The sequence below is a fragment of the Grus americana genome, chromosome 2 (assembly GCF_028858705.1).
Source record: "Grus americana isolate bGruAme1 chromosome 2, bGruAme1.mat, whole genome shotgun sequence".
Taxonomy (NCBI): domain Eukaryota; kingdom Metazoa; phylum Chordata; class Aves; order Gruiformes; family Gruidae; genus Grus; species Grus americana.
Window position 1 is genome coordinate 145989337 of NC_072853.1, and position 18777 is coordinate 146008113.

General features: G+C 35.3%; 1 protein-coding gene across 7 annotated transcripts in view; it reads right to left on the bottom strand.

Annotated features, from left to right (window-relative positions):
* Positions 1 to 18777, bottom strand: part of MINDY3 (MINDY lysine 48 deubiquitinase 3) — a 57788-nt gene that overhangs the window by 21906 nt on the left and 17105 nt on the right. For all 7 annotated transcript variants that reach the window (XM_054814099.1, XM_054814103.1, XM_054814102.1 and 4 more), the window contains 5 exons: positions 17794 to 17908; positions 17247 to 17320; positions 16705 to 16784; positions 10773 to 10843; positions 9506 to 9586 (listed from right to left, as the gene is read on the bottom strand). In XM_054814099.1, the coding sequence (XP_054670074.1) occupies positions 9506 to 9586; positions 10773 to 10843; positions 16705 to 16784; positions 17247 to 17320; positions 17794 to 17908 (421 nt within the window). The remainder of the gene's footprint in view (positions 1 to 9505; positions 9587 to 10772; positions 10844 to 16704; positions 16785 to 17246; positions 17321 to 17793; positions 17909 to 18777) is intronic.

The following is an 18777-nucleotide window of genomic DNA, read 5'->3' on the forward strand; positions in this document are numbered from 1 at the left end:
AACCTGAAAATAGAGCTGCCTTATCACAAGAGGTCAAAGATTTTATTCTGTACACAATGAAGTTGCTATCAGTATGAAAGGAGACAATAAAGGGATGAAAACTTCACTTTTGAATGCTTCTCAAAAAGTGAATAGAAATGGATTGCTAAGGGTATTTCTGATGTACTCGTAAAGGATGAAATCAGATGTTGTATACGGATTCACTGTAACGTTCCCGGGGATTCAACACCTGTCACATACATTAAGGTTCTGTGGATCAAACAACAGCTAAAACCCAAACTGATTTCAACCAGGTTCCTGCCATTTATAAAATTACCTAAAGTATCCTGGAAACATTCAGATTCTACACACAAGTTCAGTCTGTCATGTTCACACACGTATTAGGCTGTTGGGGAGTTTTGCAAAAAGCAGAACTGGGCACAGAGTTTCAGAACAAGACTACAACCATTACTGTTTTAAAGAATAATTTTATTTCTGAAGCATATATTGTCAGTCTCGTTTAGTGTTTCTAGTTCCCTGCATCTATCCCAGTAGGGTTTGGGAACATGGGAATAAAGCAGGCTGAACAGAGAATAAAAAAATGTTATCTTCCACTTCCCAAGGATACATGGTGCCCTGCTCAGAAAGAACATCTGGTCTTCAGACATTTTGGGGGAAAAAATGCAGAAAGACAGAAAATGGCCACAAAATAATTTCCTTGTTGTTTAGCTCAAGAAAACTTCACTTTAAAATATCTTTAATAGGCATTCAATAATGGTATCTGAAGCTCTCTATTTCATAAGCTCTGTAATATATTTATGACTTCAGGATATTTTTCTTTTTCAGGAAAAAAAAATCCTAGGGGGAAGAAAGAATCTGAGGAATCAATGTAGAACGTGTATTTATAACAGGCGAGCACAGATTAACAGCCATTTATATAGATTCATTTTCTCAAACAGAAGACACGATGGGCATACCATCGATTCATACACCAACTCTGGAACTGCCGTTCAGTCACGTAGTGAATACTAGATTTCAAATTCTAAGTCTCACTGAAAAATGGGTAAAATAATACTCCCAGTATCATTATCTGTTAAACAATTTCTGCAGTTAGTAGGCTGAAATTAGAAGACAAAATAAAAAGGAAGGTGGCTTGTAGAGCACAGAATCGATGGTGTGAGCCTGGCACTATCACAGTTTATGATTTTTATCTATTACCTCACATAAGAATATACAGAATATGGGGAGGAGTTGTTCATTCTACTTACCTGTCGTGTCTCTTCATTGTGATACTACAAGCATATTAAATTCCATATTTTGGAAAACAGTAGGTTACATTTTGGGACTTGTAAAAAAAATATCTGTGTGGAAATGACTCAGTAAAATTTTTCTTTTAAAATTGCATTTCTGGAATGATTCCATGGAGATAATCCTTGACTATGAATATAATATTTGCTGTTGTAAATTGGTTTATTTACTGACCTGTATAGGTTTAGAAACTTTGACAGTCATGTATATATACTTGTTGAAAAAGCATGGAAACTAAACTCAGCTTTTTTTCCCCCTCCATGTGCCGAGGCTGCGTCTTATGACTAGAACAGCATCTTTTACCTCTGCCTTATCTCTTTCTTAAATACATCATCATGCCAAAGCCTGATGTGAACACTGGAGCATACCATTGCATTTATATACTTACTGGAAAGGAGTATTCTACTGCATGAAACTAACAGCCATCTTCCCATTCTTCACTTGATGCCAGATTTACTATTAAGAAAGCTAATATTTACTTTGTAATTGTTTGCATACTATTCAATGACTTGTAAACCAGCAGGAAATGAAAGCGCACTACATTTATCAAAGCCAAAGCTTTTGGGCTAAGACTTTAGAAGATCTTTAAGGGAATGAAAGAGAAGTTTTTGCCTCTCCCCTCCATCCCCTCAGAAATACTGAAAGAACTACAAATTGATTAGGGTGTAATAATACCTGCTCCACTATCAAGAGTGCTCCAATAAAAAGGATAGTATTATTATTTTGGGGAAGTATGAAAAATATCCAAATACATGCAGAAAGCTGAAGTGTAAAATCATTTTGAACACTAAAGACCCAAGGTATAAACATCCAAATAAGAAAAGGGCTTCTGAAGCAGAGTTGTATTTTTCAGGCCAAGATTGACTGTGAGCTAAATATTAACGTATATGCAACATGGAAGCCATTAGACACCAGAAGGATTCTAAGTTGTGCTGTATAATATTCAGTAGCAATGACCCAACAGAAGGGAGGACTCTGTAAATCAATTATGCAAAGACACTTATATAAACAGTACTTAATTTCAGAACATTACCAGCAGACTGGAATAGCTGCAAACATAACATGTGCCAAATGCAGAATCAAGACAGCAATTGGCAAATGTTAAGGCACCAAGTGAGGTGGATATGCTTTGTGACCAGCAGGAGGAAAAAAAAAAAAAACAAAACACCAAACTAATGCAACATATGAGAGCACATTATATTAAAAAAGGTGTGTTTAAAAAACTTTCAGGTCAGTACTCATTGGATGGCTGTATCCCAATGCATCGCTAGCTGAGCAATAGCATAAACAATACTTCACTATTTAACATAGCTGAAAACAGAACTAAAGTGATAATTTTGGCAGAATTGAGTAGCACTTCTACATGGAAAGGCCAGGGCACCTACCTAGTGGAAGAAGCAAATGATGGAGGAAAAAGCCATCGGCATTTTGGTTTTTACTCGATTTGGAATTAGGAGTAATTTTTTTTTATGCAACATGTTTCTGTAAATATCAACTTGATTGATATTTAAAAACTGCAACACTATTAAAAACTATATCAATTTATTCACCATATTTTAATAATGAGCCAGGATGCCTATTCCTCCAAATTTGAAAAACATAATATCTACCCGTCATGTGATGACTCAGGCCCAATGTCTTCGCTATTGTATCAAATATAGCTGGAACCAACATTGGTTTCACACCTAAAAAGGATACAGAATGATACAGTGATGTTCTCAGCCTTTGTTTCTATGCAGTATGTTGACTTTCAGAATTTACTTGATATAGTGACTTATAAATTATAAAATTGCATTTAGCAACGTCTTCGATGCACTTACTATTTGCAAGCCACTCTGCATATACTACCAAAAAGAAAGAAAAACCTAAAATGCATTTCTTTAAAAATCAGCTTTTCATTTGATAGGCTAATATACATACTAAGTAGGTGTTGCTCGTACCCTCCCTTCCTGAAACAGAAGGCTATAAATCCTTCTCGATGCTAGTAAGTACTCTGATGGGGTAGGACCCAATCCATTACCTACTATCCACAGCCTACTGCTAATCTTTAAAAATCAAGACAAAAATGTTCCTTAACCAACTAAAATGCAAACTCAGCAAACGGAAAGTAAACAGAGCGTATGCTTTGAAGGGAACTAGGAAGTTGGAAAACTGAATAGATGACCACTGGAATCACTTTACTTCCTAGTTGTATTTAAAATAGGCTTAAAATGATTAAGGAACACAATTTTTCTAAAAATGGTTAACGTGCCATTCATGGTCAATACTTAAGCATATTTACTTTGTAAGTTTTCCAATTCAGAAGTGCTCCTACAAAACATTAAATTGAGAGCTCAGCAGTTCATAGGAAATTCCTTCAGTTTTCCTTTGTGGATCTAGAACAGGTTCTTTTCATTGTGCTGGCTTTCCTTCCTTCCTTCTTTCATCCCTCCTTCTGTCCTTCATTTCAAAGGGCATCTCATGCAACAAGTGGTAGTATTTTATTTTGAATTTTACATCTAAATTTTGCTGGCTCAAAAGTTCCTGTTGGAACTGCTAGAACTACCCCTCTGCCCCATTTTACAAGTTTTCATCTAGGCCCAGAAACAGCGCGCAAGCAGTCAGTACAAAGTTATTCTCTTATCTACCTCAGCACAAACCAGTATCAAAATGTGTAACGTTTCAGGAGAAAGAATTCAGTGACACAAAAATTGGAACAACTCAAACATAAAACACATGGAAAGTGATATCATCTAAGCAGCCCTACTCTCAACTACTTCATATATAAAAACTGAACTTCCCCCCCTCTGAAAGAAAACAGATGGATGAGAAGTCTTTTCCCAAAAGGAAGTAATTTGCTTATTTGCTTAGGGGCATATACAATTACATTTCATGGTCTGCATCAGCCAACCGTGAACAATGTCCTTAAATGATCATTGTAAAAGCTGTATATAATAGGATGAATGTTAAAAATTTTCTAAAACTTTAAAGAACATATAGATATGACTAAATGTCTGAAATTAGTCAGAGAATTGGGGTAAACACAGTCAATACAATTCTTTTAGGATGGTATACCCCAAATAATAGGTTAGATTAACAGAGTCTTATGTCTCTCAGTTCAATGACCTCTACATTACAATTTCTATGTCTCAACTATAAGAACAAATAATGCAAAATCTCATGACTGAGTTACCTCTTTATGATCTGCGTAGTACTACTCATTATTATGGGATGCACAGTTATCCTAAGTTAAAGCATAAATATAATTTATTTGGAGATACACAGGTTACTTCTGTGGAGACCAGAGTTGTTAACACATACTAGTAATGGCTGAATTTTTACACAAGCATCTTATTTTCTTTCATGGCCACTGACATTCTCTGTTGGTGTTCTGAGATTAAATACTGTACCCAATAACACTCCCCCTTTTTCACTTCCAGTAAACACCAATGACCCAAATTCAGGATCTCCTATAGCAGTGTCAGTGTTTGCTCAGATGTCCCTCTGTTGAACTTTGATCAAAAAGATTGTTTAGGAAGAGAAGTGAATGTTCTTTCTTCTGAGACACAACACTATCAAGGATGCTGAAGAAAGGCCCTGAGAATATGTAGAACAGGTTACAGTGATCAAAGTTAGAAAAATAAACGTAACGCGAAACCATAAGTACAGTCCTAACACAGCAAAACAGGCACACTTTCCTTGAAAAGCAGTAATTTGTAACTTATTCAGATGTCTCAGCCAGGAGTTTCCTCTGCTTATCTGATTCTTCAAGTCTAGATATGTTACAATGCTGTAACTGAAAATGAATAGTTGACTCTGTTGTGGCCTGTGTGCTCCAAGACCTGGGAACAGACTAAGAGAATTTCTGAAAAACTTACACAGCTCCAAAGCATCCCCATGGACAGTTTCAATCACCTGAAATCATCAGACAGACACTCATTCCATCCTGTCTGTTCACTTTTGAAGAATTCTGATTTCAAACCTCCAGGCCATGTGAGTTTGCATGTCAGCAGATAGTATTTAGAAAGCAGCTATTAACTCACTGTTGTTCTGTCTATTGTTTGCACTGAAACATTTTCTTGTTATATTTCATGTAACATTTCAACCTGTTGATATTTTATAGAGCACCTTACCACCCTCTGACATTCCTAAAAGTTCTGAATAATCTCAGTTTGCCATAACTTCCCATATGATGAGTATCATAAAAATAACCAAGAACCATACAGCATTCGACCCAGAGCATTGCAGCCTTATCCCTACATTAAGGAATTTAGAGTTGCCCCACTTCTCATGCTCTCTTTTCCCTACAATAAATAACTAATTAAAAAAAAGACTACAACTTTAAAGTTGATTTTTAGGGGACATTTACAATACTCTCTATTTGCTTTAGCACCATCTGATAGAGCACGTAGGGATACTTAAGCATGTCAGATGAAAGCTTCCTTGTTTATTTTTGCTGGACTGAAGCCATTTGAAAGTTTTCTTACTGAAAGGAAGGGAGGGCAGGGAGAGGCAGAAATGATGGCTGCTTGGATTTAGTTGCCTATGAAGAACCTACATACTCACTTTTTCAGGGAAAATCTACCTTGTTGCAAATGCAGAGTTCATGACCACTAGGAGTAATAGCCACCCTTATTTTTTCAGTAAATGTTAAATTTGGATTGCTGAGCATCAAGCAACTTTCTGGCCTTATACACACACAGTGGTAATTGAAAGAAAATATGCTGGTACTAATTACAGTTCCCTGCTAACATTTGCCCCTCTTCCCAACTATTCACACAAGGTTTTTCAGCTCTATTATGATACACGTAATTATCAGAGTTCTGAAGAACTAACTACTTAGGTGATACAAATGTTTGTATCTCCTTTCCAATGTCATTACATACTCATCTGCAGAATAAGCTGTAGTATTTTTGCTCAATACAGTCTACCTTAGAAATTAAAATATGGAAGATGTGAGGTGAAGCTTCATTTCAGATGTTACCAGATTCTATCTTTCATTTAGAAAGAACACTTCCACTGAAGTGGGTGATAGTGGATCAAAACATTGTGATGCGTATTCTCACGTTTCCATGTTTTGTATCGGACATTAACCACTGCATTTCAACTTGTGTCTGCATGGTTGCCTCCAAAATATCTAATTGTAAATAACTGGCTGGCAACAGGTCAGCTAAGTCCCAGGAAGAAAACCTACTGATATGCTCTTCAATAAAATGTGCTTCAATCAAAATTGCTGCTTTAAGGAAGAAATTATTTCTGAAGTAATTTCTTTCTACCTCCAATTGCTTGTAGTAAAATGAGGCTAATAATATTTCGGTACATACCAAATGAGTTTTGACAATCAAGATGTGGAGATGAAGACAGATGGAATAAAATAGAAGAAATTGTAGATAGAATAAAATCTCTATTATTTTAGTAATGGGGGAAGCTGCTGACCCACTGGTAGACTTTCATTAAAACTAGGAATTGACTCAGCTGTCACTGTTCAAGGCTATTTGATGCAGAAGCAGTTACAAGAGAACGTAAGCCCAGTAACACACTTTAGTTCATTTTTTTTATTTTCACTTTAAGCTGTGTGATCTTCACCCCAAAAATGCTGTCCTGCATTTTGCTCATTCATTAAAATCCACTGAAAATGTAGAAGTTTTAGAATGGCAGCTATGGACAGATTAATTTATTTTAGAAAGTATGACTAAAAGAAGCAGTTCTCTGAAAGTCACAGCTACAGCAGAATGGTCCACATTTAGAGTAATGCAAATATATTCTGGCAAACAGCAACAGATGTCTATAGTATTTAATTTAAAATGTTCTGAGATAGAAAAGAAGGTGGATGATCTTCCATTCCACAGTTATGAAGACAATGTTTATTGCTGTACTCCACATCAAATGTAAAAATCTGAGTGGAGCAACTGAGTACTAAAGAACAGCAGCCAACTTTGAGTAGGGTGGTATGCAGAACTTGAGTAAAATCCTTTGCTTGTTGAACCTTCATGCTGAAGGAAAGTCCCTGAGAGAGCAATGAAGATTCTGTCCCGTTCCCTAATTTCCATAGTGACAGTAACCTAGGAAGGCTGCTTTTTTCTAGGTTTCTAGGCCCAGTTACTCAGCTAATGACAAAAATGGCTACTATTCAGCTTAATAATTGTCTAATGTTCTTCTAGTTAAACATAAGGGTTTAGGCTCTTGTAAATCATACGCAGCTTGAAAGAATCAAAGCTGTATTTGTTTTTTTCAAACTTAATCTGCACTGCTTTTGGCTCCACACTCCATTTTCATCTTTCCATTCTGAAGATTTCTTTCTCATGTAATCAAACTCATCAAGTTAGAAGTTACATCCTCAGTATCAAGCACCATCTAGACAACTACACACACTACTTTAACAACTTGCTGACTAACCATTGGCAATGAATTCAAGTTTCTTCCTGTAGTTTTTGGCACATAGCTTCAACTGATAAAATAATGGATTGCTGACACGATTCATATTTCAACTGTAGCTGACATCTCTGCTCCACCCAAAATGCTTACTAACCTTTACTTTAGAAAGGATGAGGTCTGACATGCAAAGCACATATTCAAGGACTCTTGGAACTTTTACACACCTTCAGCTCCTACTTCTTTTCATCAAAAAAAAAAAAAAAAAAATCTGGGAAATTCTTCGCCAAGCCCATGTTGCTTCCTGTGCCTGCCTTTTAGCTCCTAAGATATTAATCACAATCTGAAGCTTTCCACAGCCTAAGTAGGGTTCAGTGAAGAAAGAGGAACCAAGCTGTATTGGAGGCACCAGATGCTGATGCCAGATGTTACTTTAAACCCAGTGCACAGCCCTCAATCCTAAAAGAAAGAGCATTAGAAATGGATTTCTACCTGAAAATGGTCACTGTAGCCACAAGACATTAGAAGGTGTAACAACATTCTAGACAGGTATATTTGACTTGTATTGTCAGATGTATGTAACAGAGTGATTACGTGTATTTGAATCAGACTGCTATCTATACAACAAGGTACCGACTTTGATGGTATAATTCAGAAAAATTGCAGATAAAATTTCGAAATTGAAGCCAAAAAAAAAAACTTTCCTAGGAAAGACTGTTTGGGGAGACAGTAAGGCAGAAAACAAACATCCAAAGAAGGATTAGGATTTTTCTATTACTATGGGGCAAGGAAGAAAGAGCATTTATCAGACACAAGGAATTCAGGGAAGCTCTAGTATAGCATTTGCATCAGAATCTGCAAAAAATATTCAATGTGCAACACAGACAAATTAATTTAAAGGATTTTTTTAATTTAAAAGTCAAGAAATACTGCTACACGTAAACTGCCAATGTATTGTGGCAGTTTGTTTGTTTTTGTAAGAAAAATCTCTTACTTTTTTGTGTCTTCTTTTTCAAGATTAGGCTAAAGATTTCCTTAAGAAAAGCTAAAGAAATTATGGTTTTAACTTTGTCATATGTTCTAGAATTGATTTTCAAGATTTATACCCCAAATATTCATTCATTTGTAAGATATTAAGTACAGGAGAATTAATTCCTAGTAAGTACTAATAAATATACTAGTATATTTATTAGTACTTACTAGTAGATTTATTAGTACTAATATACTAGTAAGTACCATTTACAGTTTCAATAAATTTTTTAAATAAGAAACAAGTGTTCTCTAGAAATAAAAAAAAAAAGTAAGGAAAACAACTTATAATCTTCAACTAAAGAAATAGAAATTGTCTCCTCATAAAATTTGGTCTAAGATATTAAACTAAGAACTCATCTCAAAAGCATTTCATATGTTCCATAGATTCCCGTACATATCTGACAGAATAAATATAAGGAATTATCATAACAATTCTGATATCTATTTTTAATCTAGAACAAAAAACTATGGTTATAGATTAAACATTGTTAAATTACTGCCAGGGAGATTAAACCACTAACAGGCACCCACACATAACAATTTCCTTTTTATGTCCCTCTTGCACTATAGAAATTTAAGACGGTACTTATCCCAATTACGGTGTTCTAAAGCATACCCTTCCCCCAGCACAACAAATTAAGCTAGAACCAAAAGACTTCACTAAAATTTATATTAAACCATATGAACAACTCTGCCTTCAAGGGAAGGCTTAATTAATTTGGTGAGTACATTTTTACATTAAAGCCACGTGAAACTCACATTGTAGCAAGATCTGAACTTTAAATTTATGTGATGTTTATCTGCCTGAGGTTATAAAAAAACACATCTAACATACCTTGGCAAAAAAGACTGTGAGGTGTGTTTCACTGCCAAGTATCCAAATGGGAAATTTTGGAGATTTCAAATAGGAGCCAACCTAAAAAAGTACAACAAAATCAGAAACACAAAGCAAACCAAGAAAACTCATCTAGTTAGTGATCAAATTAATGATAATTCAGTTAGTGAAGTACCAATTGCTCTGAAAACTAGAACATTCAATAAAATGACAAAACGGTATAAAATACTTAGATTCTAATTTTGATCATTGATTCCTGTTTGACTTGGAAAACAACATAGCTTATAATAAGTCACTGAAAAGACATCAGTGAGAAAGTGGTATCAACAGTATTTCTTATTTCACCCTTGGAGACGTGCTTCAAACACTGCGCATAAGTAAATACTGCTATGCTTAACAATACAATAGCTGGATGCTAAATGAGATAGAAGTCCACTTGACTTATTAGCTGGTTTTGGATGAATCAATTCAGAATTGACACTCATTTAACAAATGGACAGTTAGCTACAGTCAATACACCAATGTTCTGCAAACTACATAATCCTCTTTAACACTGAGCTAAGTTAAAGGAATTCAACAGAGATTGAAAAGGAAGCAAAGAACAACCAAAAAGCCTTTTGAAATTAAGAGTATTAATACTGTTTCAGAAGTAGTATTTGTAAAGCACAACATTTCTCAAATACAAACCTTAAATCAAGAAATTCTGTGCCACAATAGGAAGAAACAATATGGACTATGTTGCACTTCAGTTACTTTCAGATGTTCACAGATGAATATATAAAGTAACTTTTAGGTCTTGAACATATTATATTCAGATACATTTCCTTAATAGTAGTTTTACCATTTTTACTTATGGCTATTTATTTTAAATGGAAGACAGTGGTAGCATAAAAAGTGAACAATACAGCTGCAACATTCACAATAGCAAGCCACTTTGGGACTTGACAGTTTTATATCTGTCTACGTAACTTGCATTAAACATTATTTTAGTAAAAACATAAGCTTCTAACCAGCTATATTAATTTGGTGCAATAAAGTTCTAATTTAAATAGTATCAAACAACATTTATTCAATAAGATGAATTTAATAATTTTATTATATATGTTTTCATACAGTATTATTCTCAATTTTAATTTGAAGTTGAACATACTCTGAAAGTTCTTCAGTATCTCCTATTGTACACAGTGAAGCTTTTAGTAATACTGTCAAGGCAGCCTGCAACACCTTAATGAAAGAAAAATGTCAAATGATGCAGAAAACAGCTTACCTTACAATATCTCAGAGATTCCATCAATGTCAAAAAGCCTACTGTTGCCTGTTTATGTATACCAAGAAGTTCTGTTCAAAACAAAATACAAAATTTATTCAAGAAAAATCTGCAAAGCCTCTTATAAGCCATTTTTTCTTACTTTCAAAATTGGTCAAGTAACAACAATTTCAAAAGTCATGCAGTTTTAGTAACAATGGCAAATCATCAAGGTATAGTCAAAAAATTACAAACCTTTAATAATTTCCCTCTCTATAAAATAAGACGAGCCAAATGGGTGGTTTACAAGTTTACTGTTGAAAGTCTCTTTTCAAAAGTTGTTGAATTTCTCAGAGATGAAGTACTTGTAACTTACACCAGAATTATTCTCAAGAAAAACAGCTATCTTGAAGGGGAAAACCCCCGTATATATGCATATAAATATTTTTTCTTTCTTGTTTTTTGTTTTGGGGGTTTTTTTGTGGGTTTTTTTTTCTTAAGAATTCCCTGGTTATATTTATCTCAATCATTTCACATTCTGAATAATAAAATATAATTTTGCAAATAATAATTTTGTTAGTAGGAAAGAAAGCATTCACTCAATTTGATTTTCTGTACTTCCATTTAATGTATCATACAGCTCTCAAACACACACAGCAGTCAGGAATAGCTGACATATTTATGTACTACTGATTGGAAGAGCACTTACAGAGCCTTATTAGAGGCCCTCTAATAAAGAATGAGAAAGCATTTCAAAATTCAGACTTAGAAACTAGTTATAATCATAAGGATTTGAAGAAGCTCTGGACTTACATCTACACCATCTCAACAGTGCAAGTACTGTCTACTTGAAACAGCTGTGCTACGTCCCTAAATACTGTCTAAACAAAGAGCAGCACATACCTGATCCTGCAAATACACATGGGAACACACACCATGATCAATTTAAAAAGATCTGTATTTCTTTTTTTCATTTTTTGTATTTGAAAGTTCCTTCTAAAGCACTAATTCTCAACTACATGCAATAATTCTCAACTACATTTTTTAACATTGATCATTCAAGTACAATAGCATAAAACTACGACATCTTTATCCATGGGCTAAAGCCTCAGAACCATAGCAAGTGAAAGAAACTGTTCCAAATTTAAAAGATTTCTGGACTTCCAGAAATCAACTCTGCATTTCATTATAACTCAAAGCACTAGGCATGGTATGCCACGCTTCCTTCACCAACTTCAAGTTTACCTCTCTGAGTTTTGCAACAATGCAGAACAGTTATAGTAATGGTTTAACTTTGTCCTCTACTGTTAAGCAAAAAAACCCCCAAAACCACAACCCCCCAAAAAACCTCCAAAAAACTCAAAAACACTAGCTTGTTAACTACCTTTGTGGCCTGGAAGTGCAACTCCTTCCTTAGACTTGTCAGCTGTACATATTAAAAGGCTCTCTCTGCAGTGCAGAATTCTTTCATCTGAAACTCTGTTTTCAAGCATTACCTTCAAACTTGCTTGGAATTAAAACATGCAGAGGTGCATAGATAATACTCTGTAGAACCCCATTACCTCACTGACTTATAGCTGCCTTGCTATAAATTTACATATGCTGAGACAATTCATCCTTTCTTTGAGCTGAGGGCAAGAGACCTAGCCCAATTAAAAAAAAAAAGTGAAGGATCCTTCAAACTAGGGAATAGCTAGTGCTCAGAAATAGCATGTTTATATGTGCAATGAAGAGAAATTAATGGCAGAAGTAAGCAACAGGACATTAAAGAAATAATTTTAACACATCACATGTATTTCTTAAAAATCATTAACAAAAATCATGTAAAGTTCAGTCTGCTAAACAAAGGCTTCAGATCTAAGTGTTGACGCTTAGAACAGCAAAGTCACATATAAATAATATTTACTATTCAGAAAACGATTCAGAAAAAAAATAATGAGATTATTAACTATTTTGTTCCCTTGACAGATAATTAGATGAGAACTCTGACTGATAACTAAAGAGTGCTGGAATCCTGGCTATGACAGTAGCCACACAGTGTGAATATCCTGAATAGCTAGTAGTCAAGCTGCATGATAGCGTATGTGAAAGCTATTAGGTTAACTTTAGCCTGCAGTCACTGGTCTACCCATGCCTCCAGCAGAGAAGACACACACAAAAGCAAAAATCACTCTCAGATGACTTACGCAGAAACAACAGGAGACTAGCTGCCCTAAAACAAAGCTCATCCCTGTGACTATCCTCACACCACAGAAAGAAAAAACACTCCTGGAAGAGATCTGATAACATCAAGGATCATCTAAGAAAATGAATATGTATGCCTCTTGTCAGAAAGTTAGGTTCTCCTTTTTTAAAAAGTACTTCTGCAAAGTACTCAAATTTCTAAAAAGAGAGAAAACGGGAGCCTTCAAAAGAAAGTGAGGCCCAAACTAGTGTTGGTTTTAAATTGTCATGATATTGTTACCAACCGTATCAGAATATCGCCACCTAGTGACAACATGAAACACCACACATTCTTGGCACTACTTGGAAAAAGCAATTACAGCATTATTTGTATTCATATTAACTTGTTACACTTCATGTAAGAATGACAGTCTTTAAAAAAGGCGGGGTGGGAGGATCTACCTCCTCATATCTTCCTACTGTGGATAACCAGCAAGAGATTAGAATAAGAAGAAAGGTTTAAAGGGGAATATGTGGATAGTCAGAGAAGAGTGATCATTTCACTGGTATGTGTACCGATGGTGGCCAAGAACAATTCCAGTTAATAACTCCTACCCTATTTGGAAAATGTGCAATACTGTGAGAGTCAGAGCTCTGAGTATAATCTGCAAACTACCTGGTAATTCCTCAAGTTTGTAATTCAGTATGTTCTTTGTCACTGATAAAATTACTGACAGTAAAATGGTTTTAAAATAATTTTAAAGATTTACTTATTAAAAATTGCTTATCTAAATAGTTGAACAAGAGGTAAAGTGGCTTTACATAACTTCTGAATAAAAATGTAAGGCAAGTGTCATTTTGAAAATTCAATTTAGTAAATGTGCTTGCTTATGATAATAGTATCACCTGTCTAGTATTTTTCCTGTCCCTGCATTGCAGCTGAACCTTCTCACTGTTGCTTCATTGCTGCCCCTGCAAATACGTCGTGACGAACCACATCACATCAATTGCCTTCTGCCGCTCTTCAGCACATCCTCTCCCCCATTCCCAGGGACACCTTTCCTGCCCCTCAGTTTCAGAAGGTCACCTACTGATTACACCTAATCACAGAAGTACCTGAAATCTCTTTCCATTTTGTTTACACATGGAAAAATCAAGCAGCACTGGCAATCAACTCTGTACAATGCTAATGTCAAACCTTACAACTTGTCGTTTGACGAGAGGAATTTAAGGCAAGCAACCACTAACCAAACCAGAAAAACATACATAAAGGTGACTTCAGAAAATAGTCACCAAACACATTCAGTTGTTGTTATTTTGACACCTACAACCCTTCTACATGAGAAACTCCTAGCATTGGCAGAAAGGAAGCTGAAGGCTATAGCCAGAGAGTCAAAATACACGAGAAATGATTGAAGGAGAAAAGAAGAGATGACAAAAAGGATTGATAGATAAAGGAAATGTGACAACGTATCCAAAATTTTGTCTTGCCTAAGAAGTTGTGAACAGTACAGGCTGCTCTTCATCCTTCTTTTTGATAGACTACAGAAATCACTTTGTATAGATACTGACTATAGACATAACACAGTGAATAAGCTGGCTTTGACTGTAATTATCTCAAGGACTTAAAAAAAAATGGGCTCCCAACAGGAGTTAGGGCCAATTACTTGACTGGTGAAAAACTAACAGGACACACATCACCAGATTCTTAAGATGTACTAATGATTATTTTCTTCTCCTCCTCTCCCCCCAAAAAGAGCCAGATGTTTCTATGGGAGTTTCAGTTCTGCATTTTCAGGGCAGAATTGACTTGAGAACCTAAACATTGAATATTACTGTGTGCAAAGAAAGTTCAGTATTCTCAGAAAAGAAAAAAATTCCAACTTGGATAACTAGTGAATAAGGTCTAACAGAAAGATAATGTGAAAGACAAATGAGGGAATGAACTGCAAAATTTCAAAAAAAGATGTATTAAATGGCAGAACAGCAAATTATCCCAATGTAAAGGAAAGTTGCAAGAACAATTCAGATTGATTGATCATAACCTAACAATTCAGATTGAGAAATCATGATCTAAAAAATCAAAAGGAGAAACTTAAAAATACTGAAGAGAACATATGGGTAAAACCAGGAAGGCTAATTCAACAAATTTCAGGTAGAAAGGGATGGATAAGTGACAACAGTGTTCTATACACGCAGCATGAATCAGGATAGGAATTGCCTGATAAAACACAAAATAAAATGATACAGAGAAAACACAAGTATTCAAAGCTGTCTTTAACTCACAAAAAGGTAAATGATGTCTTATACTCAAGAAGATTAACAATGAGATAACATTGTCAGCTGTAAAAAAAGAACAAAATTGGCTAAAACCCTGTAAATATGTGTTCAAGCTTGCAGATCCTAATGAAATTCACTATATAACATGTAAGTAGCTACACAAAGTAAGTCTCTGAACCATTAATGATTACCTTATGTATCAAAGATAAAGGAGCTGTCAGGAGACTAGAAAAGGGAAAATAGGGTACTTACCCTAACAAAAACAACAAAAAAGCTAGAGGAAAAACACAGGAGAAAGGATGATTTTAACCTCCAAAGGGTCTTGAGACAAATCAGTAATTAATTTGCACGCACTAGGAAGGACAAAAAAAGAAAAAAAAAGCAGCCAGTATAGGCTCATCAATAATAGACTGCAATAACCCAACCTGAACGCCCTGATAAGAAGTCTACCAAACAGAAGAAGAGCTAGATACAATACCCAAATGACATTCTGTAAGCCTGATGCTGAAGTACAGCCTGTATGGAATCATAATCAAGTGAAAGTCTAAAAAGTCTCAAAGGGGATTATACTGCTTGTTCGTTGTCAAACCAGAGCATTTTGATTCAGGTCTTTTATGGATCTGTCTTGAACCTCAGTCCAAGTAAGTATTTTCAGCGATGACTTAGATGATGAAAAATCCTTGTAAAAACCATGCTGATGAACCTGAGATGGACTTTGTAGCAGTGGGAGAGACGATGTGAACACTTTCAGAATTCAAAGTGTTCCAGCTTGCAGATCATCTTCTCTGTAAGATTAAATGCAAAAAACCATAAAAGCCCCCTAATCATCTCAATGGCCCTCCACTGGACTCACTCCACTATGCCTTTCCTGTACTGGGGAGCCCAAAACTGGACACACCACTCCAGAAATGGTCCCACAAGTGCCAGAGAGAGTGAAAGAGCCATCATTTCCCTCCACCTGCTGGCTATCATCCTCCTAATGTAGCCCAAGATGCAGCTGGCCGCCTTTGCCAGAAGAGCATACTGATGACTCATGTGCACCTCACTGCCCACAAGGACCTCAGGTCCTTTTCTGCAAAGCTGCTTCCTAGCCAGCCAGCGCTGCCCTGTGCAGTTGCAGGGGGTTATTCCATCCCAGATGCAGGACTTAGGTGACTTTTATGAGGTTTCTGTCAGTCCATTTCTCTAGCCCAATGTGCTGCTCTGAATAGTGGTCCTGTCTCTGGTGTATCGACCAACCTTCCCAACTTGCAGAGACTACACTCCCTTCCATCATCCAGGTCATCAAGTACCTTATAATTTCAACCTGTACCTGACAATCCTGTATTCACTGATATTAACATCAGATATTTTGGGCATGTATGTTTTATTTCCTTTTGAGGTCTGCTTAAATCAAAGGACAGTAAACAAGGAGAGTATCAAAACAGAAATAGAGCATATTCCAAATCTGTAGGTAAGCATCTCATAGTACGTAAAAATTATAAAGAAGCATAAACTAGAATCAACTTACTCATTCCTGAACATTCTCTGTCTCCATCCCACACATTAGAAACAGCATGCCCCGTCAACAGGAGGTTAATCAAACTTTGGCTATATAACAGAAAGAAATAGCCTATTAAAAGGGACATACAATTTATTTCTGAAAAAGCGGTTCTTGCTAACAAATGAAAAAAATATTCTATTACCCGGCCAGCTAAGCAGACATCCTTTAACTATATTCCTTTAATTAGCATCTATTTGTAATTCAGTGACAATAATATGATCTCCACTCTTTCAACCAACAACTTGATATAAAAACATAGCCCTGAATTTGAGAATTATTCCCCTGAAAATTCAGCAGTAACAGAAATGTTTCCTCAGGACTGATGCACTAAATGGAGTAAGCAGTGAAAGAGGCACACTATGTTGAGCATTGCTTTTAGCTATTATAAAGTTATAATTGAATCTTTGTTGTAATGTCACTAACTTCCTAAAAGAGTATCAGTTACAGAAACATAAAAAATTAGCCCACTAATCCATATTAAGTGGTAGCAACCATATTTTGCAGCTTACCTTCCATGACCGTAAACAGGATCTATCAATGGCTCACTTGCATCTTCAATTTCATTTTTTATGTTTTCAATACCCTGCAGAAAAATTACAAACATTTTTGCTTTCTAAAGAAATGAATTGCAACATTTACAACAACAGAACGCAATAGTAAAACATTAGGAGGCTGATGTTTTTACATGAGTTGATATCTAAACACACTTCTTTACCTTGATAATAGATGCTAGGGATATACAAGGAATGATGTTTCTAAAATCTGTAATTCTCCCAGATCAGAAAAGAAAGAAAGAAAGAAAGAAAGAAAGAAAGAAAGAAACAAACAAACAAACAAACAAACAAACAAACGCCAAAAAACCAACTGAACTTTTCAAGTTTTTATGCTGGAAATGTATTGCAACATGAAGATACCACTTCATCCATTTATCTAGATTTGACTTAGTTTATCAGTTGAGTTTAGTGTTCACCTTTTACAGAAAAAGGGTTATATGATCAAGCTTTCTCTTAACAAAGAAACAAAACACACACAAAAAATATCGACCAACCCACAAACCTTTGTCAGTATCACAGAATACAGAAAGAGCAATACTCCAAATCTGTTTGTCCACACTGAATATTGATCCCAAACTGCATCCTTCAGTTCAGGGAAACTTTTGAATGCTCGTTTGCTAAAGGAAAAAAAAAAAAATCAACAGGAGAGGAAAATGTATTCAGATGAAGCATTCGAATAATGCCACAAACCACAAACAAGAACTATTAATACCTAACATGAAAATGTCCAAGTAAAAGCAGAGTAAAACTGGTGTTATATACAGAATGACACAGCAGCTGTTCTGGAGTTACTATAACTGCCATAGAGTCATAAGTATTTACCCACCAGAAGACAAATAATTCTGGAGCAATGTGCAAAAAATGAACATAGTTTTTATATGCAAACACTAACTATAAAGTTATATACACTTTTGAAAGAGTTGAGTGGCTTGAACCAGTAATTCAATAAAACACTGTTGCATTATATAGTGTTCTGAAAAACACTCAGTCCATAAACAGTGAAGGAAAACAATACTTCCACTTAACCACATAAGACTATCTTTCAGGCTTACAATGTAATTATTACATTTCCCATGAGAATCTGATTTTGTTAGACTCTAGCTTTGGAAAAATCAAAATGTTCAAAACCACGAGTGGTACATTAACAGTTGGGAAACTATCTGGTTGTGTAATAGGGTTGCTGCCTGGATGATAAGGTAATACCAGGTGATCGTATGTTTAAAAAGAAAAAAATGTAAAATAAAAGCAGAGGAAAGGAAGACATCCATCAAGATTCCAGTGCAGTAATACACTTTCTATTTCTTGGGATATTTAGAGCTAAATCCTGCTCTTCAGAACACAAATATTAGTTTTCATGGAGTAATTCAAATTAATTACCCTCTCTGCTTATCTTACCCAAACATAGGTATATTATTTTCTTTTTGATTTCTTGCATGCTTTTAGTAAGTCTTTTTAAAAAAGAGAAACAAACGTCTGCAAAAATATA